General features: G+C 43.8%; 1 protein-coding gene across 2 annotated transcripts in view; it reads left to right on the top strand.

Annotated features, from left to right (window-relative positions):
- The first annotated feature begins 527 nt into the window (after positions 1–527).
- Positions 528–22749, top strand: part of PDE10A (phosphodiesterase 10A) — a 253255-nt gene continuing 231033 nt past the window's right edge. For both annotated transcript variants that reach the window (XM_074990261.1, XM_074990262.1), the window contains exon 1: positions 528–1269. In XM_074990261.1, the coding sequence (XP_074846362.1) occupies positions 528–1269 (742 nt within the window). The remainder of the gene's footprint in view (positions 1270–22749) is intronic.

Consider the following 22749-nt stretch of genomic DNA (forward strand, 5'->3'; position numbering starts at 1 on the left):
TGGTAGCGGCTCCGCGCCGTGTAAAGCGGGAGTCAGGGCGCTGGCTGGGCTGCCTCGGCTTCAGCTGTGCACTCCGGGGCGGCGGCGGGGAAAGGAAAGCGCAGGGGCGTTGCTCTGCAGGCGGTGAAGTCCCTGGCCATGTACGGTACCAATAAGATGGCGGGGGGGACTGAGACCGGCCTCTGCCCCGTGGGCCCGGCCAGCTGCGGCCATTAGTCCGGCCCGCAGAGGAATGACCCCCGCCCCCCTTGGGAGAAGGCACCCGGAGCAGCCCCGGCCGGCTGCGAGTTTGCTGGCGTTGGGAGCAGGTCCGGGGAAGCGGCTCCCACGCGCGGCGGTGGGCGGCTCAGGCAGGCGGAGCGGAGCCACGTCCGGAGCCGCAAGAGCTCCCGGGGGGGGGGGGGGGGGGTGTGGAGATGTGAACCGGCCCCGCCTGCCCGCCGCCTCTTGGCTCGCCTCGCCCCCGCCCTCCGCTCCCGCCTTTCCGGCGATCGCGCCGCCTGGAAGCGCACGGGGCGGGCGGGCAGATGTCCGGCCCCGAGAGGCTGCGCCCAGCCCGCCCCCGCGCCCCTCTGCCGGCAGCCGCAGGGGAGCAGCGCGGCTCCGGCGCAGTGCGCTCCTATGGCCAGAGCCGCGGCGGGGTTGCTCCTGCTCCGGGAAGCGGCTCGGCTGTTTGCAACTCCTCCCCTCGCCTGCTCGCCAGCAGCAGCTGCCGCCGCCGCCGCCCCCCCGCGGGGCCAGCCGCCGCCGCCGCCTTCTCCTCCTCCGGCAGCGTCCCCGGAGCCGCCGCCGCTCCCCCGGCCCCCGCCTTTCCCGCCCCTGCTCCAGCTTCGCTCAGTTCCGCGCCGCCGCCTGCCCCCCGGCTCCCCCCCGCCGCAGGTCTCCAAGGCAGGGGGGGAGGCGGCGCGGCGGCGGCGGGAGGAGGAGGAGAGGCGCAGAGACAAGGAGAAGCGGCAGCGGCTCTCTCTAGTGGGAGCCGGCTCTTGTCTCCCTCCAGCCCGGGATCGCCGCTCCCAGCCCCAGCCGCCGGCCCCTGGCAGCGGCTCCAGCTCGCCGCCTCCGATCGCCCGCGCGCTGCGGCAGCGGCAGCGGCAGCAGCAGCCGCTAGCGGAGCCGGAACCGGCCCTGGCCGGCGCGGGACCCCTCGGCAGCGGCCCAGAGGCGCCTTCTCCTCCTTCTCGTCGCCCCTGCTGCTGCGGCCAGACATGGAAGATGGCCCGTCGTCCGCAGGCTGCTTTCGGCGCTTCACCGACTGCTTCCTAGGCACCAGTAGGTGGCCGCGGCCGGCTGCGCGCGGGGGCTGGGCCGGGGGGGCGGATGGAGTAGGAGCTGGGGCAGGCGCGGGAGCGCCCCGAGTTCCTCTGCCCGGCGGCGGCGGAGCGAGGGCGTTTGCCTCGGGCCCGGCTCCTGGGCCGTTACCGCTCGCGTGGGGCAGGATCGGCCCCCGGGCCAGGCGGGCTCACGACTCGCCGCCTGCCCTCGCCGCGGGGCTGGGAAGCGCCCGCTGTGCTGGGGGTGGGGTGGGGGTAGGAGCTGGTGTCCGAGGGAGAGGGGGGGAAGGAGACAACCCCCCCCACGCTCCCCTTGGCCGTTGTGCCCGGAGCCCCGCTCCGTTCCCGATCGCTCCGCTCCTTGTGCAGCCGGGCCGCCGCGCCGCCACGTGCGCGCTGGAGCTGCCGGCCCCGAGCCGGTGGCGCCGGTGTGTGGCAAGAGGCTGCCCCCTGGGGGGGCGGAGACTTTCCCCGGCTATCGGAGCGCCCCCGGCCGGGCCCGAGCAGCGGCAGGTGCGGGGGGGGGGAGGTGGCGGGAGCGCAGCCCGCCGCTGCCTTCCTTGGGGCTCCCGGGGTGGGTCGGGCCGCAGCGAGGCTGGGCAGGGGACAGTGGCTGGCGGAGCCGGGAGCACGTGGTGGGGTGGCTGGAGGCGGAGGTGGCTCCTGGGGCCGCGGGTGCGAGGGTCGGGGCCTGTGGGGGGACTCGGTTCGCTTGGGGCTGTCGCGGCCGGCCTCGGTTGGTGGAAGCGGCCGGGGCACTTGCCCGAGCGGCCGGGGAGCGTGGTGGGCGTGTGTGTCCGCAGCCGGGAGGAGGAGGAGGAAGGACAAAGGGGCCGCTCTGCTCAGCGGGCCGGGGGAAGTAGCCCAGCTCTGAGCAGGCGCCGGGCAGGGATCGGACTGCTTCTCGGCTTTGGCCCCAAGGGCGGGACCGGGGGGGCGCTCCGCACCCCCTGACTTGCCGCGGTGGCCGCTCTGCGCCGGCTGTTCCTTCAGTAGGTCTCCGCGCTGCCCGGCGCTTCTAGTGTGTTGCAGCGCCCCTGGTTCTGGTCGAGGAGAAAGTCACTTCACCCCGGAGTAAATACTTGTAGAACTGTATTGAACTTTCTCCGTTGTACTTGGCAGTGGAGTTGCACGTTCCCCTCCCCAGTTGTAAATGTACTAGTGTGAAAATGCTCTAGCGCTGATTTTTTTACACCAAGTTATTGCGTTTTTTTGAAAAATCACGGTAGTTGTTTTATTGCCATAGGGTTCTGATAGCTGGAAGGATGTTGAATGGTAATAAGTTCAGGTGGATTACCTTGACTTTCTTGGGTGTGTGTAAAACATGTTTGACATACGCATTTTGGAAGGAAAGTAAAAATTGCTGGGATGCCCTCTGAACTCACACCCCGTTTTGTGGTAACACTTTGCTGATTTTAATATGATTAGCCTAGCGAGTATTTGTTGCTTTGGGGTATGATGGTGACAAAGTACACTTATATTCGCCTCTCCATTTTTTCCGTGTTAATGAATGTGTCACAGTGCCATAAAGTCAAATTTATATATAGTTGTTTATGCATGTTCACTGTCATACGGTTATCACACTAAAAACATATAGCTGGTTCCTGAAGTGGTTGTAGACATAGAAATAAAAAACAAAACAAAACAAACACCCAAACCCTTGGAGCTTTTTGCTGTCTGTATTCCTTTTCCTGCTTCGAGAGAGATGGTAAAAGGCTGCTCATGCTTACAGTACAAGTTAGGTACTTTGAAATAAGTAGTCTGAGAACAAGAGACTAAACCAGAGACTTTATGCCAGTCGGGCAGTTCTCCGCAAAAGGATTTGCAGAATTATTATGCAAAGCACTTTGAAACTTGGGTCCAGTTCACAGAGAAGCTCTTCATAAACAAATATGAAAGAAACTCAAACAAAATACTAGAGGGTAGGCAGCTTTAGCAGGGCTAGTGAAAAAGACAGGCCATTATTGTTTGGAAAATACGCTTTCAGTCCATCTTTGGAATACTGTGTGAAGTAGTGGTTCCAGTACCATAAGAAGGATATTTATGAAGATAAGATAGTGTACAGTAAGGTGGGGAGGATAATGAGTCTGATTTATCTGATGCATGTCTCAAAATTTATTATTTTCTATGCGAAATGTTTGTGTGTGTGTGAAAATATGTGGAAAAAATGCAAAATGTAGTGAGTAACAGCAATTTACAGGCAGAAAGGTTGTGGGAATTGGGACAGGTTTCTTCGAAAAGAGACACTGAGGTGACCTAGTTGCAGTTCTCAGCATTGTGAAACAGGTGAAGTTGCTAGGGATTTATTCCCTGACCACTCTCCCCCCCCACACACACATGCTAACCAGGCTAATAGTGGCGTTCAAAATATTAGCTAAAAGCTGATTATTTTTTATTTCAGGTCCTGCACTATCAGGTCATGCCACTGATGCCTAAACATGCCCAGTACTGGGTTTGTCTCAAGTAGAGCATTGCACTGGCCTGCAGTGGGGTCAGGTAAATGTCTTTTATCATTATATTGTGTTTTTCAAAGTTTTAAAAAACAATATATTTGAGAAAATTTGGGATATACAATAATAAACTTTGGGAAACATGTAATATAATTCCCTAAGATTTGATTTTTGTGTCCATCTTCCAATGGAATTCCACAAGAGCTGTGGGTATTGTAAGTTGCCACCTGTTCCAGTTTTTTGTGGAATGGTCTTAACTTCCTAGAGTTCCCTTTGGCAAACATACACTCAACTTTCCATGCATGTCCCCCAGGGGGCAACTTGCATGCAGAAAATTACTTCTGTGCATAAGTATTTGCAGATTGGAGTCCACTACTGGTAGGAATGCTATCGCAGAGGTGGACAATAAGCGCCTGTCAGACACTGTTTACCTGAGCATCTGCAGGTACAGCTGCTGGTTGGCAGCAGGTGGTTGTTCCCAGCCAATGGGCTTATGGGAACAGGTGTCCCAGTCCTTGCCGTTTTCTGCAGCTCCTATAGTCCTGGAATGGCAATCTGCAGCCAGCAAGAGCTGAGAGCAGCCGTACCTCTGGTCATGCAGATAGACGCATAAACGTTCCTGGTGTGCTGCCAGATGCAAACCTGGCAAACCTGTTCAGGCTGTATATTGCCCTCCCCTGCAGTATTTTGACACTGATATTTTGGGCCTGGTGTTTGCAACCTCATATATTAATAATGCTTTGTTAGGATGTGATGAGTTTGTTGTTGATTCAAATATGGCAAACTTAAAGCATCATTATGAAGCAGTTGTCCAAGAAGGGTGGATGCAGAGGGACATGAAAGGGTGGGACAAAGTGAGATTTTAGCTAAAATAGTATCTTGAATGCTTCTGTTAGCCTGGCTAATGGCAAACTCAACCAGATCAAGCTGTTTTATCTCTGGCTTACATATGGTCACTTGTCATCAAGATTCTGTCGGACAAATGTTTGTCTTCAGCAGCGATTCAGACATGTAACTATGAGCGGAACTAGAGTTTGTAATTGAATCTTCCTTTAACGTTCAGTTGATGCAGTAGCCAGCATAGGCTTTTGCTCTTAGTATCATAAATATTCTGGTTGTGTCGAAACTTAACTGAAATAATTTAAACAATTGTTGATATGATTGGGGTATCGCTCAAAGGTCGTATCAGAATTATTCTGTTGTTCTAGACATTGTTCAGACTTTTAGGAATGTGCAGGGCCTCATTGTGGAGGGCTTACATTCATTTGTGCCTTTCAAAAAAAAGATTGTATCAGAGTAGGAGGAAATGGAAACAGTGAAGACCAGGGTAATGATAAAAAGGCCATGCAGTTATGTAGGTTATCTGTTGAATAACTTCAAGAATATATGTCTTGTAGTTTTGTTTTATGACTCAGCTGTTCACTAGCATAACTTATAGACTGATTTCTTGTAGGCATTGCGGAAGAAGTAGGTCTTGAGTAGGGGATGTAGTGGTGTCAGATCTGTTAAGGAGCACATTCCTTGTAGTAGGGGAAGTGTGAAGAAAGTGGGAGAAGCAAAACAATGGACACTGTGATCCTACCGTTTGAAGGTAATTCCGCTTTAATTGACAACCTTTCAGAGCTGGACAGATTTTATGTTTGTATTGTTAGTTTAATGCTTTACGACAGTAATGTAGCATCCCCGCTCCCTTACACACCTTCTTCTCCCTTTGTTAGTGGTATCAGGTATTTGAGCCACTATCATTTAAGCTGGGCTGGTGGGAAATTAGAGTGTTAGGATGGGCATATATGAGTACATTTATATAACTTTAAACCCAACCACTGAGTCATTTATCTCTGCTAAAGCTCAATAAATATTTGTCCTTACCAACTTTTTAATCTGTTATACAGGCCAGAACTTCCCCTTATTCAGCTTTAAATTTTTAATTTGTTATTCTAATACCCAGAGTATATGTAAATTTTCTAAATTGTTTTAATTTATATTTAGCGTTACAAAATATGCCCATCAGACATTCTCTGAATGCATGTTTATAATTTAAAAGCAGAGCATAACTTGCTGACAAGCATCTGGCTTGAATATATCCAAATTATACATATGCTCAGTTCAGTAGTAGCTAGGTCAATGAGAGTTAAATGAATAATGCTGTTTAACAAGTAGTCTTTCTGGCTTTGGGTTTAATATTTTTTAAAATAGAAAATGGCATGTTTTCCTTAGCACGGAATTTACATCTTTTGTTATTTGAAGGTGTTAGTAATTTTTTTTATCAGTACGTTTTCCAGCTTATACAGGAAAATGTTAAAAGACAAAGTAAGAGCACTCCCCTCCCCATTATCACCTGTGGGTGACAATCATAGAGAGGTAATCATGTTAGTCTGTATCTTTATAAAACAAAAAGGCAGTCATGTAGCACTTTCAAGACTAACAAAATAGTTTATTAGGTGATGAACTTTCGTGGGACAGACCCACTTCTTCAGATCTGTGGGGGAATGTTTTTCAGAAAACAGTCACTCCATGTTCAGTGTCTTAGTCCTTATCTTCAAAGGAGAGCTTCACAACATCTTCAAATGATGAATTTGGGAGCTTAATTTAATCTTTGCTTGATATGAAAACCCATGTGCTGAGTAGAGACATTGGATTTATGGGTTATTACAACAACCTGTAACTCTTTTACCCTGCCATCAGCATTTCCCTTACCTTGTTTCTCATATGACTGAGGTGTTTCACCTCACCTTAAACGATTCCTACAAGAAGGAGAAAAAAGTACCTTTTCCAGAGGTGATGAAGAACTGTGTACGTTCAAAAGTTTCTCTCTCTCCAACAGAAGTTGGTTCAGCAAAAGATATTACTCTGCCTGTCTTGTCTTCCTGATGTCCTAGGACCAACGTGGCTATAACAACACTTAATTTTCTTTTTATTGTTTAAACTGAACTGCCTTTATTTTATTTGACTCCATATATTTTGGGCCTTTCCACTCCCTCTGCTGGCTGTTTAAATTGTAAATAAACATCAAATCCTATTATTAAATGTGCTGATATTACCAGTGCTTTCAGAAACACTGGTTTTCAGAAATGTGAGAAATCCCTATTCATTTCCATTGTCATTAGAAAGTCAGAAAAAATTACAGTTAGGAAATTAAAGAAAATGGGTAGAAAAGGAATATATGTTCAGATTTCTAAGAAGTGTTCTCATTTTTGCTCTACTTTATGTTGATTTTCAACTTTAGAAAAGCAATTATAGATGTCCTGTGACTGCAGTTAGCATCTCCTTATTGTAAATAAACATCAAGGTAACTAAACATCACACTACACTGTAAAGTTTCAGATGATTGCTTTATACAACAAATACTATTCTGTCATTATTATGACATTTATCGACTGCAGAAAAGGCCATTTACTTCTAAACTTTGTAAGGTTACCACAGTCAGGGCTCAATATTATATTTAGCTGTACAGGCATCTGTTTAAATATAACTTGTACAAATGGGGTAGCTAGTTGTCCAGGAAACTTGATTGGTGCACCAGTGTACAATGGTTATCTTACACATAGCACCTTCCATCCTGAAATATTTTACAAATTAGGCCAGGGATTCCTTCATCTACTGCTGAAATACAGCTGCTTCTGGAGGGGAATAAGGCAACTCTAGCAACGTTTCTGGGTAAGACGTAAGGGTCACCATATTAAGTTGAAACAGCAAGGGGAAATTTCGGTAGGTATGGAACTTGCCTGGGACAGGTGGGTGAATGTCTCCAGAATCTTTAGTGGTGCAGGCCATTGTTTTATATATCTGTGCTGTTCCAGCTGAATTCTGATAGACAAATCACAAACATCCCTCCCTGCAACACCTTGGTGCTCCTTTCATTCAGATGTTCACATGCCGAACTTGGCTTAGCTTGTGACATCTAATTGCACCGCCCCCCACAGATTTGTGTGGTTGCATGTGGCACTTAAGCAGAATCTAGTGACGCTTTTTTTTTTTTTTTTTTACTAATTCAGGTAAAGTGAGGAAACAGAGTTTTGATTCTGGAAGATTTCTTTTCAGTGTAGGTATTTATGTTCATTGTCACAATAGTTGTTTAAAGAAAATGAAATGGCATTATTCCAAGATTTATTTTTGGTAGGGTCTGGATTCCTTTTTTGTCCTAAGGTGTAGAACACCTTAATTAGGCTGGGTCTATGGTCTGTAGTGATCTGTTACGTAAAGAATAGCAGAAAGAGAGACTCCAGAAAGAACTGAGGTCGTGTGCTCTAACAGGTGGTTTTGGCATGTCCTGCGACCAGTCACACCATGATGTGAATAACTCTAGACTTCATGTGATTTTTTTTATTTATTTTTTTTCTTTCAGGCCTGCCTAGGCAGAAGGTCCTCTGATTGTCCACTTTCCCCTCTCTCTGCTTCCTGGGGATGTACAGGCAGCTGCATCTGCTGCAGGCAGTGCTCTCTGTCCCCTCAAGCATTGACAGAATTGTTTTGGGAGCAATGAGCAGCTGATACCACTTTCATAAGCCGGGGGGAGGGAAAGGGGAGGTGTGAGGAGAAGTCAAAATCTAGCAGCTCAGGATAGCTCTGCTCACTCTTTCATCTACCCTTGTAAAGTGTTTGTCAGCTCATTTATGCTCCTTTTCTCCACTTTCTCCTTCAGAATCTTGCCTGGGAAGGGGCAGAAAAGGCCTGCTATTGGAGCTATTCTAGGAGTCAGTAGGGAATGCTGAAATGCCTGGACCCTCTCGTGTTTTTCTGCTCTTCTTCCTACAGCTTGGTAGACGGTGGAGAACAGATAGTTTTAAACTTTTTTAAATCCACAAACTCCTAAACTTTTCAAACTGAGATGCAAAACCCTTTGGAAATCCTACTCTATGGCTTTCCCATGGTCCATGGACCATAGATGGAGAATCGCTAGTGTACGCCACCCACAGCTCCAGGAGGCAAAGGGCAGTTGTGTGACTGGGTGGGCAGAATTGATGTTGTCTTGGGTGGGCACAAAACAATTGATATGGAGCTGAGGGCAGACATAATGTTATTTGGGATTAAGGTGCAGAATCGATTGAGGTAGAAATGGATAATTAATGGATAGGAAGGTGGCCACTTGTACATCCATGGAGTACTGGATGTTCCAATGTTTCCAGGAATGGCCTGGGCCCACCTTGCCTATGTTACCCTGCTCCTGAAGGCTGCAAGTGGAAGCTGTGTGGCTTGCTCTTCATAGTAGCATCCTCCAAGACTGATGCTAGGCACAGTTGTGCCTGGTTTTATACCAATACTGGACAGCAAACAGAGTTTGACAATATCTGACTGTCCAGCTCAAAACCAGAAAAAACAGCCCGCCTACGGGTTGGGAGAGGGGATTGGAGAGGTTTATTTCAATGACATTTTTGAGTTTTGGGAGAAATTGGAAAGCTTCCACCCCACCCGAAGCACTTGAAACTCTTTTCTCTAATTTTATGCAAATTAAAGATCAGCAGCTTATTTTGACAGACGATCTTGGCGCGTGTGGATTTTGGCGAGGCAGAATGAGCTGGAATCAATGTGCATGACAGAATAAATTCCCACTGTTCATTGTCATGCTTACACACTGGGAGTAGTTAGAGAATTCAACACACACAGACCAAATCCTATCATTTTATCTTTTCAAATCTTATGGGGTTTTATGTTAGGGTTGGGCCCACAATATTTTGAATTTTTGGGGTTGGCGGTACTGAGGAACATCAATGAAATATGGCATCTCCTGTTGTGGGAAAACAGTATTGTGTACATGAAGGTAGTTAGATGATGGTTATTTCCTAACATTCATTCATTATGCAAGGGAGACTCATTGTCTACTAACCTACCTTATGCATATCAAATCCACTATTTACAAATTTAATTTAGAAATCACCATGCTGTATTTTATCCTGGAGAAAAAGAATGAATCATTCTTTTAATGCTCACACAAGCAATATCATTTACCTTAGGGTAATTGTTAATTAGGGATGGATTTTGTAGACTGATTTGTTGTGAAAAGTTTGGATCATCGTGAATGTATGCACTACATAAATGGAGGCTGAACTGATTTATGTACTCAACCCCAGTGCCTAGAACTTATGCTAAAATTTAAAACATCTGAACAGCTTCACACAGGTACCAAAAAAAAAAAAGGCAGCTGACAGAATAATGGTTTCTTTTCCAAATTTATTGAACTCCACTGAAAAACATCTGTCTGTATGCCGAGATAGGCAAGATTTAGTCCTGGGAAAGCAACAACTTTTCAGTATATTAAATTGTCACATCTGCAAAAAGTGGTATCTCTCAGCCCCAAAGCACTAGAAGTGGGAGCTCAAGACAAGTGGGAAGGAGAATCCCAGATTCCAGGGAGGTTTAGCCATGTCAAACTAGCCCTAAAAAAAAAAATCTCAGAATAAATGACTTTGGGTTGTTAATCACAGCTCAGTAGAGCAACCTAAACTATGTTAGTGGTTTGGTTTGATTTAAAGTGGCTTTTCAAAACTAAGATGTCTCTTTAGATTATTCTTATTAAAGGATATTTTGGATTTTGCATGACGGAGGGAACTTCAGAACTTGGAGATAATGAGGACTTCTTATATCATCTAATTCCTCTTCCTGTTTGGGACCACCTGATCTTTTAGGAATGTAATGCTTTTATGAAGGGCTTATTTATGTGATTTTTTTTTTTTTTTTTTTTTGTCTTGTCATTGCAGTGTTATCACTAACCTACTATTCCATGCAGTTTGTAGTTTAGTGCCATTGGTCTTAACAAAATTTGTTCAGCTGCTAATAATCACAGTAATCCTGTCTCCCTCTCACCCTTCCACTTACACACAAAAATACCCAAATAACAAGTCATGGATATTTAATAAAAGAAAAGAGTAATCTTGGAACCCCTGACTATTGGCCTTTTATCAACTTCCTCTCTAACCACCTTCCTGACCTGTCTTGAATTAGGCTTATGCAATGACAGCTGTTTCTGGTTGTTGAAGAAAACTAGAACGTGTACCTCTTACGATTGCATCTTTAATTTGCTTTAACCTGTAGGGTAACATTATAAAAGCAGAAAATATAACCTTTTCCTTGCCTTGGATATTTCACCAACATTTCTGCAGCTCTCAGAAATTCTGTTGATTCCCAGATACCAAGAGGCTCAACTTGAACTCTCCTACCTTTGATGCGAGAGCTAGATATGTGTTCTCTTATTCCACTGCAGGTCTGTCTAATCTTTGTACCTCATGAGAAGTTCCTTCCATGATGTCTTATTGTGTTTACTTCCAAATGTTTTGGTATGTCTAAAGCTGCTCTTCATCCTTCTACACTGAGATTTCCTAAGAGCAAAGTTATGCCCCTCCCTAACTTGCTTCATGTCAAGCTTTGGTTATGTTCCCTGTTTGCCTGTACTGTGTATTGTATTTATTTTTGGTACGCTTCTTTCATTTCTTTCACAAATATTGGAAACTGCTTCCAAGTGAACTTCTTACTGCTTTCTACGAATTTTGCCCTCTTTCCTGTGTTTTGTCTTTACGATTGTCTCCCCCATCTCTCTTCTTTATGTGTCTCTGCTTAATATAATTTCCTCTTCATCCACCTATCAGTGTATTTTATCTGCTGTTTCCTTCCTGATTGGTGGACTCTGTAGAGATTTCTTCCCTTTACCTTAACCTTACCTAGATGCTTTAATTCCCCACTTCCTCTTCCAACAGCTGTGTTTTTCCTCTGCGCCAAGGCACTGGCATTTCATCAGTTCAGGTTCATTTCACCTGTGCACTGTTCTCTTCAAGAATTGCAGGTCTCATGCAGCAATCTCAAAACCCTTCCCACGTGTTGCATGTTTCCTGTGATTCACTGAATTTCCTAAACTGGTACTGTCTGCCTTGCTGTAAGTGTAGTATCATTAGTATTTTTTCTTGAAGCAAACAGTTCTCAAAAAAGATGAAGTCTGGTGTAACAGCAAACTGAAGTAATCTCTTCTTATAACTGGCACTGCCTCAGCTAGCATGCAAGTTTCTTCATACCAACCATCTGTTGTGCCTCGCCGCAAACCTGTTGGGGAGGAGGTTGTCTCCATATTTCTTCAGTTTCAGTGTTCACAAATACTGTGTTTCGAATCAACTCCTCTTGAGAGGCTGATCTTTAGCATAGCTCCTAATTCAGGGACCTTGGTTTTCTGATCTGTAGGTCTATGATTATGAACATAATCAGCTTCAGCATGGCTTTCAGTACTGGCTTCTTTCCAGCCACTACATCTAGGAGACAAGGAACTCTAGGTGACTCAGGGTCATGACTGTACGTAATATTATGTACTCTTCTAAGAACTGAAGGCTAAATTCCAGATGTAATGCAGAGTCTGGTAAGAACTCAGTAGCTTGGGAAACGTACATGCCTGCAGGAATGTCTGTCCTAGGCGGGGAGGGGGAAGGGAGATCATTGCTTCTCCTAGTGTCCTTGCAAACTCTCTTCAGTGAAAACTGCATAGGGCAAGGTATTAACTAGGGGAATGGGATCTTCCTCTAGCTTTTTTTTCCTCCTCGTGTATCTGCTCTGCGTAGAGGGGGAAACCTTTATAGACTGTATAGGAAGGAAACAATCTGTGATCCACAGAGGCCTCCTGCTAGCAGAGCAGTTGCACAGATTCTGCTTTTGAAACTTGTCTGCACCTCTTATACCTGGCCTGACTTTTCTTGGAATTGTTTGAGCCAGTAAAGAGCTAGTATATGCTCTTGAATGGGCTAATGCAGTCGTTACTTCCACAAAACCATAGGCCAGTCTTTCACCTTTAAAGCAGAGCCATACGGTCTGCAAATTTGGTAGGCGAAGTAGAGTGCTCCATATGATACAGCACCTAAGTGGAAGACTGATGTATTGTGTGACTGTGAACAAATCATTTTGCTTACCTGTGTCTGTTGCACCATCTGATAATACTTCGTAAAACTCCTTGAAAGCTGTTCATGAAAGCTGCTATGTGAGTGTTAAACTTTTTCCCCAACTTATAAATAATCTTATTCATGACAGGAACCTAGAATATGTTAATAGTATTGACTGCAGATATTAGAAGACAATGACAGGAGTGTGTTAAAAGTGGTGCAATTACAAAGAAATTGGAAATCAAAGTGAAGAAATTATAGGAGACTGCAACATATTTGATAATAAAAAGATTGTGATTACATTGGAAGAAAAGGTTCATCCCCTTAGAGAGGGTTATAATTGAACTGTAATCGTATGTTTTAGGGATGGAAGAAACAACTTTTCCATTACTGTGTCAATGATACCTATTAACAAGTTGTTTATAGAATATCTACAAAATCCTTTCCCTGAAGTAAGGTGAAGTTTTTTCCTGCTAAAGAAAGAGCTCCAGCCCTTTTTGTAACAATTACTTCACTTCAACAAAAAATATTTTCCTTTGTTTTAAAATCGACTGTAAGTCTCCAAAAATCCATGCCGACATATTGTTTCTAGGTGTATTTGTACATTTATGGTGAACTCCTGAATTGGGTATTCCCTTTTTGCAATTTTGAATATTATTATTCATATTTGATTCATTTCTTTATACCAAATCTTTGTATATGTAAACTGGCCTAGTCTTATACCATATTTCTGCTCAATCTTCCTAGAACTTACACGTTTTTTCTTCTGTGCATTTCATTGTATCCTTTATTTGTAAAACAGTGACTTGTGCATGTTGTTCTCCTTCCTCTTTGTACAGTTTCTCTATGCATAGTACAAACATGGTAACATACATAGTGCTTGCCAGTCTTTGATTTGTTAATCTGATTTGTCTGTAGGGCTGCGTCACTCTTTTTGAAAGAGTGAATCCACGCACACAAAAGGATAAAAAGATTGATCAGCTCTTTTGAAAGAATGGGCCAAGGATCGAAAAATCCAGGGCCATGAGGACTGCCCTTTCGAAAAAAAGGGTCCAGGAAGTTTCTATGCATGTTTTTTTTTAAACAGAAACTTTTGAAAGGAAGTGCTCTTCCTGATGCGGGAGCAGAAGAGGGCTCCTGGAAGAAAAAGCCACGTTCATTCAATTTTGGATCAAAAGAGTGCGTTTTGTGTGTGGACGCTCCAGCGTGTACTTTCGAAAAATGGCCTGCTTTTTTCCAAAAGAACTTGCTAGCGTAGGCACAGCCTAGCAGTTGCTTTCAACCTTTCTGTATATCTTTTAAGGAATCTGGTGTGTCTTGTGTTACCCCCAACTTACACCTCTTAAAACCTACTTGCTTACAAAATAAGACACAGAAAAACGAAAGGGTCACTGCACACTATTTCTGAAAAATTGCTTACGTTTTACCACATAATTATAAAATAAGTCCTTATAGTAGGCTTGCAGTATCTTCTGTATAGAGCAGTGTAAACAAGTCATTGTATAAAGATTTAGTTTTGTACTCACTTTGTGATTTTTATATAGCCTGTTGTAAAACCAGGCACGTATCTAGGTGAGTTAATGTACTGTCTGAAAGACCTCTGCGTTCCCTGGGGGTATGCGTACTCTTGGCTGAGAACCACTGATGTAAAGTACCTAGTGTGGGGTACTAGGTGTTACTAATATAGACTCCAAAAATAGAGAGGAATATTGATAATTGTTTGGGGAGTATGTAAAGTATTATGGCTTCAAGACAAGTGTTGATATTTACTGACAAGATCATAAATACGAAGTTGCATTTATTTTCGTTCACTTCCAATATGACTGTCAGAACTGAACTTTGATTTGTTTTGATGTGTTCAGCACGTGCACCTTAATGTCATGAATCACTTTGCTGGCATTCTCCAACACCTTTCTTTAAAGTCTTTGCCTGAATCCAAGCAACTGGCTCTTCTCAAGAGTCAAAAAATATTTTTTCCAGTCCCTACAAAAGGAGGGGTGCTTTGTTTTTGAAAACACTGGCTTTGTTTGATGCTGGCTTTGTATAAAGAAGAGCTTTAGGGAAGCTGAACTCTTCAGGTAGAAATTACAAATAAGAAAAAGATGATCAAAAGTCAGTCACCTACTTAAAATGGTCAGTACTGAGAGGAAAGATGCATATTGTCCAGCTCATTCATAGGCACAAAGTCCAGGGGAGGCTTAGGGCTTATACTGGTTTAACCTAAACTTGATTTTATTAAACTGGTTCAGAATTTAGTGTGGGTGGGACTAATATTAGTTTAAACCAGGATTAGTTTGGTTTGTTTATGATAATTAGAAGCTGATCCACATTTGAGTTTGGGCCAGGGGTTGGGGGAGTGCCAGGAGTGGCATATGAGGGAGGAGCTTGGACCCACCCCATCTCCCCCCAGGCATCCGAGAGTTTGCTCAACGCTGTGCTGTCTGTGGATTAAGAAGAGACCAGCTAATGCTACAAACCACCATCTAAACGGTAAAGCTCTGCTTCTTAGTTTATAGATGAAGCTGTTGTAATTAGGACTATTAGTGACTTTAAAAAGTATTACCAGTGCTTGGACCGTACAGCGGTTAAGGTCAAATTTTGACACTGCACCTCAGGAACATTGCTGATCCTTTGAATAGATACTACTTTGGGAATAAAGCAGATTGAAGCAGTTAAAGATGCAGTTTAAGATCTAGGGATGAAAAGCACTAAGACACAGATGATGTATTATTATGCAGTGCTTATTTTTTTCCTCACTAAAAGGACATTGCATAATGCACACCATCTGAACACTGAATGGAGTTTGCAATTATTAGTTGCCCATGTGCATTTCTATGGTACTGAGCCCTAGAATAGCTGAGGTTCACAAGCACTAATGAATTTATCATCTCAGCTCCCTTGCGAGATAGTAATGTAATTTCCATAGTACAGCTGCGGAACAGGGAGATTGAGGCCACTGTGCCGGTCTCCATTAACTCAGTGATTGCTCTTCAATTGGAGATACTTAGGGACTGGCTTTTTTCGAGGTGTTTGTGCAAAACATTGTATGGAAATTGGCTGAGCGGCGCATACTTGGATGGCAAGTAGGTAGGCATTGTTGTCAGCCCTGTTTCACAAGCTGGGCAGCGGAGAGAATGACAGAAGGACTTGCTTAAGCTCACACAATGAATCAGTGAAGAGACAGAATCAGAACTCAGGCCTTCCTTGTACCTTATTTTGAGCTCAGTTCACTAAATCGCTTTGCCTTGGCGCAGGTGCTATGTATCTACAGCTCCCATTGACTTCCATGGCAGCTCTAAGGGCTCAGAACTTCTGCATTTCAAGCTCCAGAGGTGTCAGGCTGAGCACCCAGAAAATGAGGCACATAGTTTAATCCAAACGAAACGTTGTGCACGAAAGCTCATCACCGAATAGCTCATTTTGTTAGTCTTTAAAGTGCTACATTTCTGCTGTTTTGTTTTGTTATGGTTTAATCCAAAATGTCTCTAGAACTCCTTAGACCGGGTGGTTTGCAGAATTTCTAAGGTGATCCACCATGGTATGTGTTTGGTATATAAGTGTGGTAATGGTAATTGAATGGTTTATTTTTTAAAGTTCAAACATGAAAGAAGCAAAAGAAAAACATAAAATTATGTGCTGTCTGTACTGTGAGCATCCCTGCACGGCCTCCTGCTCCCCCTTCTCCCGTAGCCTGGCGGGAGAGTTCCTTGCTGTGGTTTGAAGAGTGAGTATGCCCCAGTTCCGCTGGGCATTGCATCCCGTTGCAGGGGGTCTCTGTGCTGCTCAGGTCTAGCAGGGTCACTTCTCCATCCTGACGGAAGAGTGGGGAAGCCAAAACCGAATGGCACTGTGACCCTGAGCACCGGAATGCAACATCCCTCAGTTTGGGAATCCTGTCAAATGGGACTGTGAGGTAAACTGTCTCTTTTGCCCCTTCCCTGGCTGGCCCTGCAATAGGGGCAGGCTTCCAGGGCACAGGCAGGGTGGGGAATGATGTGGATTGGGATTGGCAATGACATGCAACCTAGCCAGACCCTGCCCATGCCCCGCAATGGGTTGAGACTCTGTGTTTGAGAAACACTGATTTTTTTAGGCAAATAGAAACTGGTTTTAGAGTATGGAAATGGTGTAATCCGATCAGTTGAATTACACTGATGCTAGTTTTCTGACTTAGACATGTCCTCATTCCCTAGAAGCAATCGGTATTACAGAAATTGCTGATATATTTGCTGAGAAATGACAGAAATAATGAAGCCCATCTTACCTGGGCAATAAACTCTGTTTAAAAAAAGCAAATAAGAAAATAAACAAGACAAAGGAGGTTAAAACAGGGAGGTAGAACATTAAAATGCAGCCTGAGTGTGTGTGGCTCAGAAGGTTTCTGGACAGTTGGTCTCTTCTGCCACACTTCTGTTTGACCTTCATAATTAATAGCAACTTCTGCTTCTTCTCATGGTTCTTCCTGTCCTTGTCAGACTCCAGTTGCCACAGTGGTAGTTGCCTCATGCTTTCAGATGAAGAATCCAGTTTTTCCTTTTTTGTGTTAACTGGAACCTTTTTCCAGAAGTGGTCTTGTTGATTTCAGAGGTGTAACTTGTAGAGTGAAAGTCCTGCTCATTCTGAGGGATGTAGAACTGGAGGGTATACAAGCTGATTGTTCTGAAGGTCATTCTCAGTATCTAAGTCTGCATTCTCTGCTTGTGCTCAAAGTTTTTTGTGAAGAGGCTTTAGAAACTGTAAAGCTATGGCCAAACAGCAAGGGTATTTTGAGATAACAGCTGTTATTTTGAAATTACTTTGCAAGCATCTGCACCACACTACACAGGCTATTTCAAGTTAAAATCAAAATAGCACGTGTGTTGTTTCGAGTTTTATAACCCTCATTGCAGGAGGAATAATGCCTATTTAGAAACAGCTATTTTGAAATAGACTTTCTTAAGATATGGAGTAGTGAGTGCTACAGTGAACTTTGTCTTAACCAGCATTCTACCATCCAGAACTCTCAGATAACAACTGCCATTTTAACCGTAAGTAAATTACAGTTGCGTTTGCCATAAGTACAGCATAGTGAAAGTAAGCACAAATAACACAGGAAATACAGTGTGGCCATGTCTACACTCCAGAGATCTTTTGAAAGAAGCCTTTCTGAAAGATCTTCTTTTGAAAGAGCATGTCCACACACAAAAAAGCGGATCCAAAGAGTGATCATCTCTTTCAAAAAAGGACGTCCACACAGCCCCCGCTCTTTTGAAAGAACAGGCTGCGGATTGCCAAATGAGGTGCCATGAGGACCACTTTTCAGGGGAAAAAGGGCCTGTGGAGCATTTACATACATTTTCATTTGAACGAAGCTTTCAAAAGAAGGTGCTCTTGCTGAAGTGGGAAAGGAAGGGCAGTTTCGAAAGGAGGGCCACATTCTTTGAAATTACTTTAAAAAGAACACTTCTGTGTGTAGGTGCTCCACAGGATCTTTTGAAAAAGCCCCCTCTTTTAAAAAAAATCTTCGAAAGGCCTTGTTAGTGTAGATGTGGCCTGCAAGTTTACAGTGTACAGTACTACTGTTGTTGGTAAATAAAGTACTCTGCACACATTTTGTTTGTTTTGTAATAGCTAATCTTGTTTTTCTTTAGTATTATGCATTTCTAGATATACCTCTCTGTTTACCAGATATTCAGATATTCTGGATATCTACCAATCCCGGGGCTGCCAGATACAAAAGAGTTTACTGTATTTCAAAATATGGCATAATGGCATCCAGTGGCACTATTTCAGAATACGCGCTGTGTGTCCAGACATGCTCTTTCAAAATGCAATTTTTTGCAGCAGCTGTGTTATTTCAAAATAAGCTATTTTGGATTCGCTATTCTGGAATGGATTATTTCAAAGTAATACTGATGTGTAGATGTAGCTTAAAGAGATTTTTCTTGCCCTAAAATCATCATATATTCACCTAGATTAGAAGACAAAGAGGAGGAAGGAAATAAACTGGATGTTCATGTTTAACATTGTGCAGTGCAACGCTGGAGAATTGGAAATTTGCTCTCAGATCCCACCTTGCTGGTTGTCGGTTCTTTTCTAATCTGCTTTGCAGTGGATTTATTGGCAATTATGTGTGGTAAAACTTAGAAGTAATACTTGTCTACAGTCCTATGCTTCTTGGTGTTTGTTTTTTATTGAATGGTTTTGCATTATTGTGTCTGAGCAGAGGATTAATCCTTTGGCAATTAATTCCACCTTCTGTCAGATAAAGGTCACATAGGGATGGAGGTGGATAGCTCAGTGGTTTGCTAAACGCATTGGCATGCTAAACCCAGTGTTGTGAGTTCAATCATTGAGGGGGCCCTTTGGGATCTGGTGCAAATAGATCTGGACTCGATGACCTCCAGAGGTTGCTTCCAGTTCTGTGAGATGTGTATCTCCATATATGGTGCGTATTAGTTGTGTGGGTTTTTTTTTAAGATTCACTTTCAGATGGTTTCTTAGCCACACTTCTTTGGTAACAGTACTTCTCTGAAAAAGCTACACCATTCATCTATTCTGTTATGAAAGTTGAGTATCTGTGGGTACAACACACCATGGTGACATGCTTTGTTTTATGGACACTTAAACGTGACAGCTTGTTTGAATACTCCGAAATCACTGTCCTCCTTTCACTGGTTGTCTGTGTTTTTTCCATGTTCTTGACTGCATGTTTTGTCTGCAGAGATCTTGTTGAACTGCATGTATGCAATCATGATAAAGCATTTCAGCAATATTTAAAAAAAAATCCTTTCGGAAAGTGTCCACGTAAATTTCCAGAAAGAACTCTTAAGAATATGCCCGTATTTCTAATGGTGACTCTTGCCCTTTAGGGTCCCAGAGTTTTCTGTTCTTTTGGGATATGATCACAGTAGGCTTCAGAATGTGGTCAGAGTTCCCATGACCTTTAAGGAGGTTCCATGCCTTCCCAGTGTTCTTCGCCAGTGTAACTTCCCTTAAATAGCTCTCATTCTTGGATTTGTCTTTAAAGTTATAGCAGTAATGCCGCCTCTTTGATTAATTCATTCTTATCCCATTCAAAGTAAGGACAATATCTCAGCTCCACTGAATTGAGTAGAGATTTGTTATTGATTTCATTGGGGCCAGAATGTCACCTCCAGGCTGTGTCTACCCTGGGCCAAAATTTCGAAAGGGCCATGCTAATGGCCAAATTGGAGAATACTAATGAGGCGCTGAAATGCTCCTGCGCGCATTTTGATTTATATGGGGCCCTTTTCAGAAGAACCTCGCAAATGTCGAAATCCCCTTATTCCTATAATTTCAGTGTTTGTGGGGCCCTTTTGAAAAGGGCCCCTGTAGCCAGACAGAAACCCCCACCCCTTTTGCTCTACTACATCTTGCCTTCCCTAGGCGCTTCAGAGCGCGAAAGGGTTAAAAGGAATAGCCCAGCCCTGGAATGCCCAAGAGTGCAGATGGCCTTATCTTAGCCACGGTCTTTGAAGCTCTGGAGCAAAGCTAAGAACAATGGGCTAATTAACAGCTGGGCCTCGGACTGCCCTTGGTTAAGTACCATCAGTTGATTCGCCCACACTGTCCCAGACAGGAGGAAAAATCTCCAGCCCATTAAAAAACAAATGCCCTCAATTGTCTACCTCACAGGTGTGAACTATGCCCTTGAACTCCCTGTGAGAACCAGCATCAGACAGTTTAATTCAATTGGCATTTTTTTTTTAAACCAAGGAAGAAGTCTGCGTGACTCAATGGGTATAAAAGAGGGGTCCGGCAGACCCCCTATTTGAGCTCCAATCATCTTTCCTGCCGGACAGGAGGGTGGGGGTCTCCCCAGGTCCCTGGGGACGCCCGACTCCTGGAGAAAAGGGGACAAAGGACTTCTTCCCAAGGGATTAAGAGAGAAACTGGCTAAGCCACGTTGGTAACGCAGGGGTGAGAATAAGACCTGCTAGGTATTTTATCTTTTGCTTTTCATTTTTGCACGCATTTAACAAGTGTAGATCTATGAATTAGTGTATGCTAGCTATTTGTAATCAAAGTATAAACCTTGTAACAATTGTAACCACAAGAGCTTAACTCACTAGGTAAACAAACATACATTGTAACAGTAAGAGATTAACTTGTTAGATAAATAAACAAAGTAATTGATTGTGGTAACCTGACTCCTCCTGTTACTGTGCAAACTGAACACAAAACAAAGAACCCAGGTGCTCTCAGCCTGGTCACTGGTGGGCTCTGCCATAGACAAGGGCATAAGTGGCATCTCACCTGGCCATTGGCTAACAGCCCCGTGTAGACAAGCCATGCACAATCAAAATGCGGCACTTTTGAAGTGCTATGGCTGGCAACATGCTAATGAGGCACTGAATATTTATTTCAGTGCCTCGTTAGTATTCTTTGATTTGGCCATTAGCATGGCCCTTTTGAAATTTTGGCCGAGTGTAGACATGGCCCCAGTGTTTAACCTTGTTATTTCTGGTTGTCAGCTGGTAAAGGAAACAAGTTTCCAGAGTTTGATCCCTCATTGCAAGGTTTCAGGTGTTCTTGCTTTGTTCACTTTTACAGCTGCCTACAGAACCAGTGAAAGAGATTTATTTTGCTGAGTTTAGTAAAACCTCTGTTTATTTTTGCATTGTGCTGTACCAGGGAATCCTCGATGATTGGTTCAGCAGTAGGAACTGCTAAATGCATAAAACTTCATCAGTTTGGTAGATAGAATAAACATTTAATGTGTTGAAATAATGCAAGTCTAACGCATGATACTTTCATTGAAATGACTAATCTTAATAAATACTTGTTGAGTGTCACCACAACTGAGTGAGGGAGGATGGCAAGTGTTATCCCCAGTTTACAATGAAAAGAAGAAAAGGGCTAAACTGCTCTTTCTGTGCCTTCAGCTACCACCTCGAGATAGAAGGTTCTACACTGACATGCTTGGATGTGAGGTTTCCCATATGGTCAACTTTGCACAACGTTTTTGTACGATATTGTCAAAATGGCCAAACAAACTTTATAAAGAAATAAAGTATGTTTTTGAGAGAGCTTTTTGCAATGTAAGAGGACCTACATCCTTCTGCACAGTCAAGTGGTACACAGACCTTGTGCCAAAGTCCCACTAAAACCCTCAATATATGGTTTAAGAAGGACTTGAGTGATGCACAGACCTTGGATTGGCCTGAGCTGGCGTAAATATTGCCTCTACATGCTTTTTGTCAGTTCAGTGAAGGCTGTATTTATTTTACTTTGCAAGAATGTAAACTCACAAGTATCCTATCAATAATTCTGAACTAAAGGATAATACAAGTGAAGCTTATGAGAAAGTTTTGTGCTTGGTCACACTTTGATTTTCCACTGTGGAACCATGGTATTTGAACAGCTATTTTATTATTTCAGAATTATCAGAGAGGTGGCCGTGTTAGTCTGTAGCTTTGAGAACAACAAGAACTCTTGTGGCACCTTATAGACTAACAGGTATTTTGGAGCATAAGCTTTCGTGGGCAAAGACCCGCTTCATCAGATGCATGAGTGGGAGGGTTGTTTAAACAAAGTGAACCACCCCTCCCCCCACTCATGCATCTGATGAAGTGGGTCTTTGCCCACGAAAGCTTATGCTCCAAAATACCTGTTAGTCTATAAGGTGCCATAAAACTTCTTGTTGTTCTCATTTCAGAATTGTTAATCTTTCTTTTACCCTCCAAGAAGCCACTTCATAAAACTGACTTAAGAACTTGTTACCAAATATTTTTAAATACAGTTGGAGCCCACTGGCACCTGTCTGTCTAATGTAGTAAAACTTTCAGTAAGTGAATCTGTATTTCTAGTGATAAAAATATTTCTTCCCTGTTTAAAAAAACAATTCTACTAAATAATATTTAAAACCACTTAATAGAAGCTAAGCATGTTTCTTGATAATCTGAACTCCTGCTGGGAGGAAGCAGTCCAGGCATTTAAGCACCATTGCTGTGTAAATTGTGTATCAAAAAGTTGTCTCTAGCTTCTGATGTTGATTGAGAAATATTAGGCCAGCTATCATCTGGAATACAGCAATCTGAGTCTAACGTTTCCGTCCCCTTCTTGGTTCTTGTAATTCTGGTCAAAAGGTACAGGAAGCTTGGAATCTGTATAAATGTACTACTGATCAGAATTGTATTCCCCTGTGAGCAGCTGATGCTCCAAAGGTGTTTCTCC

This window comes from Carettochelys insculpta, chromosome 3 (assembly GCF_033958435.1).
Source record: "Carettochelys insculpta isolate YL-2023 chromosome 3, ASM3395843v1, whole genome shotgun sequence".
Classification (NCBI taxonomy): Eukaryota; Metazoa; Chordata; order Testudines; family Carettochelyidae; genus Carettochelys; species Carettochelys insculpta.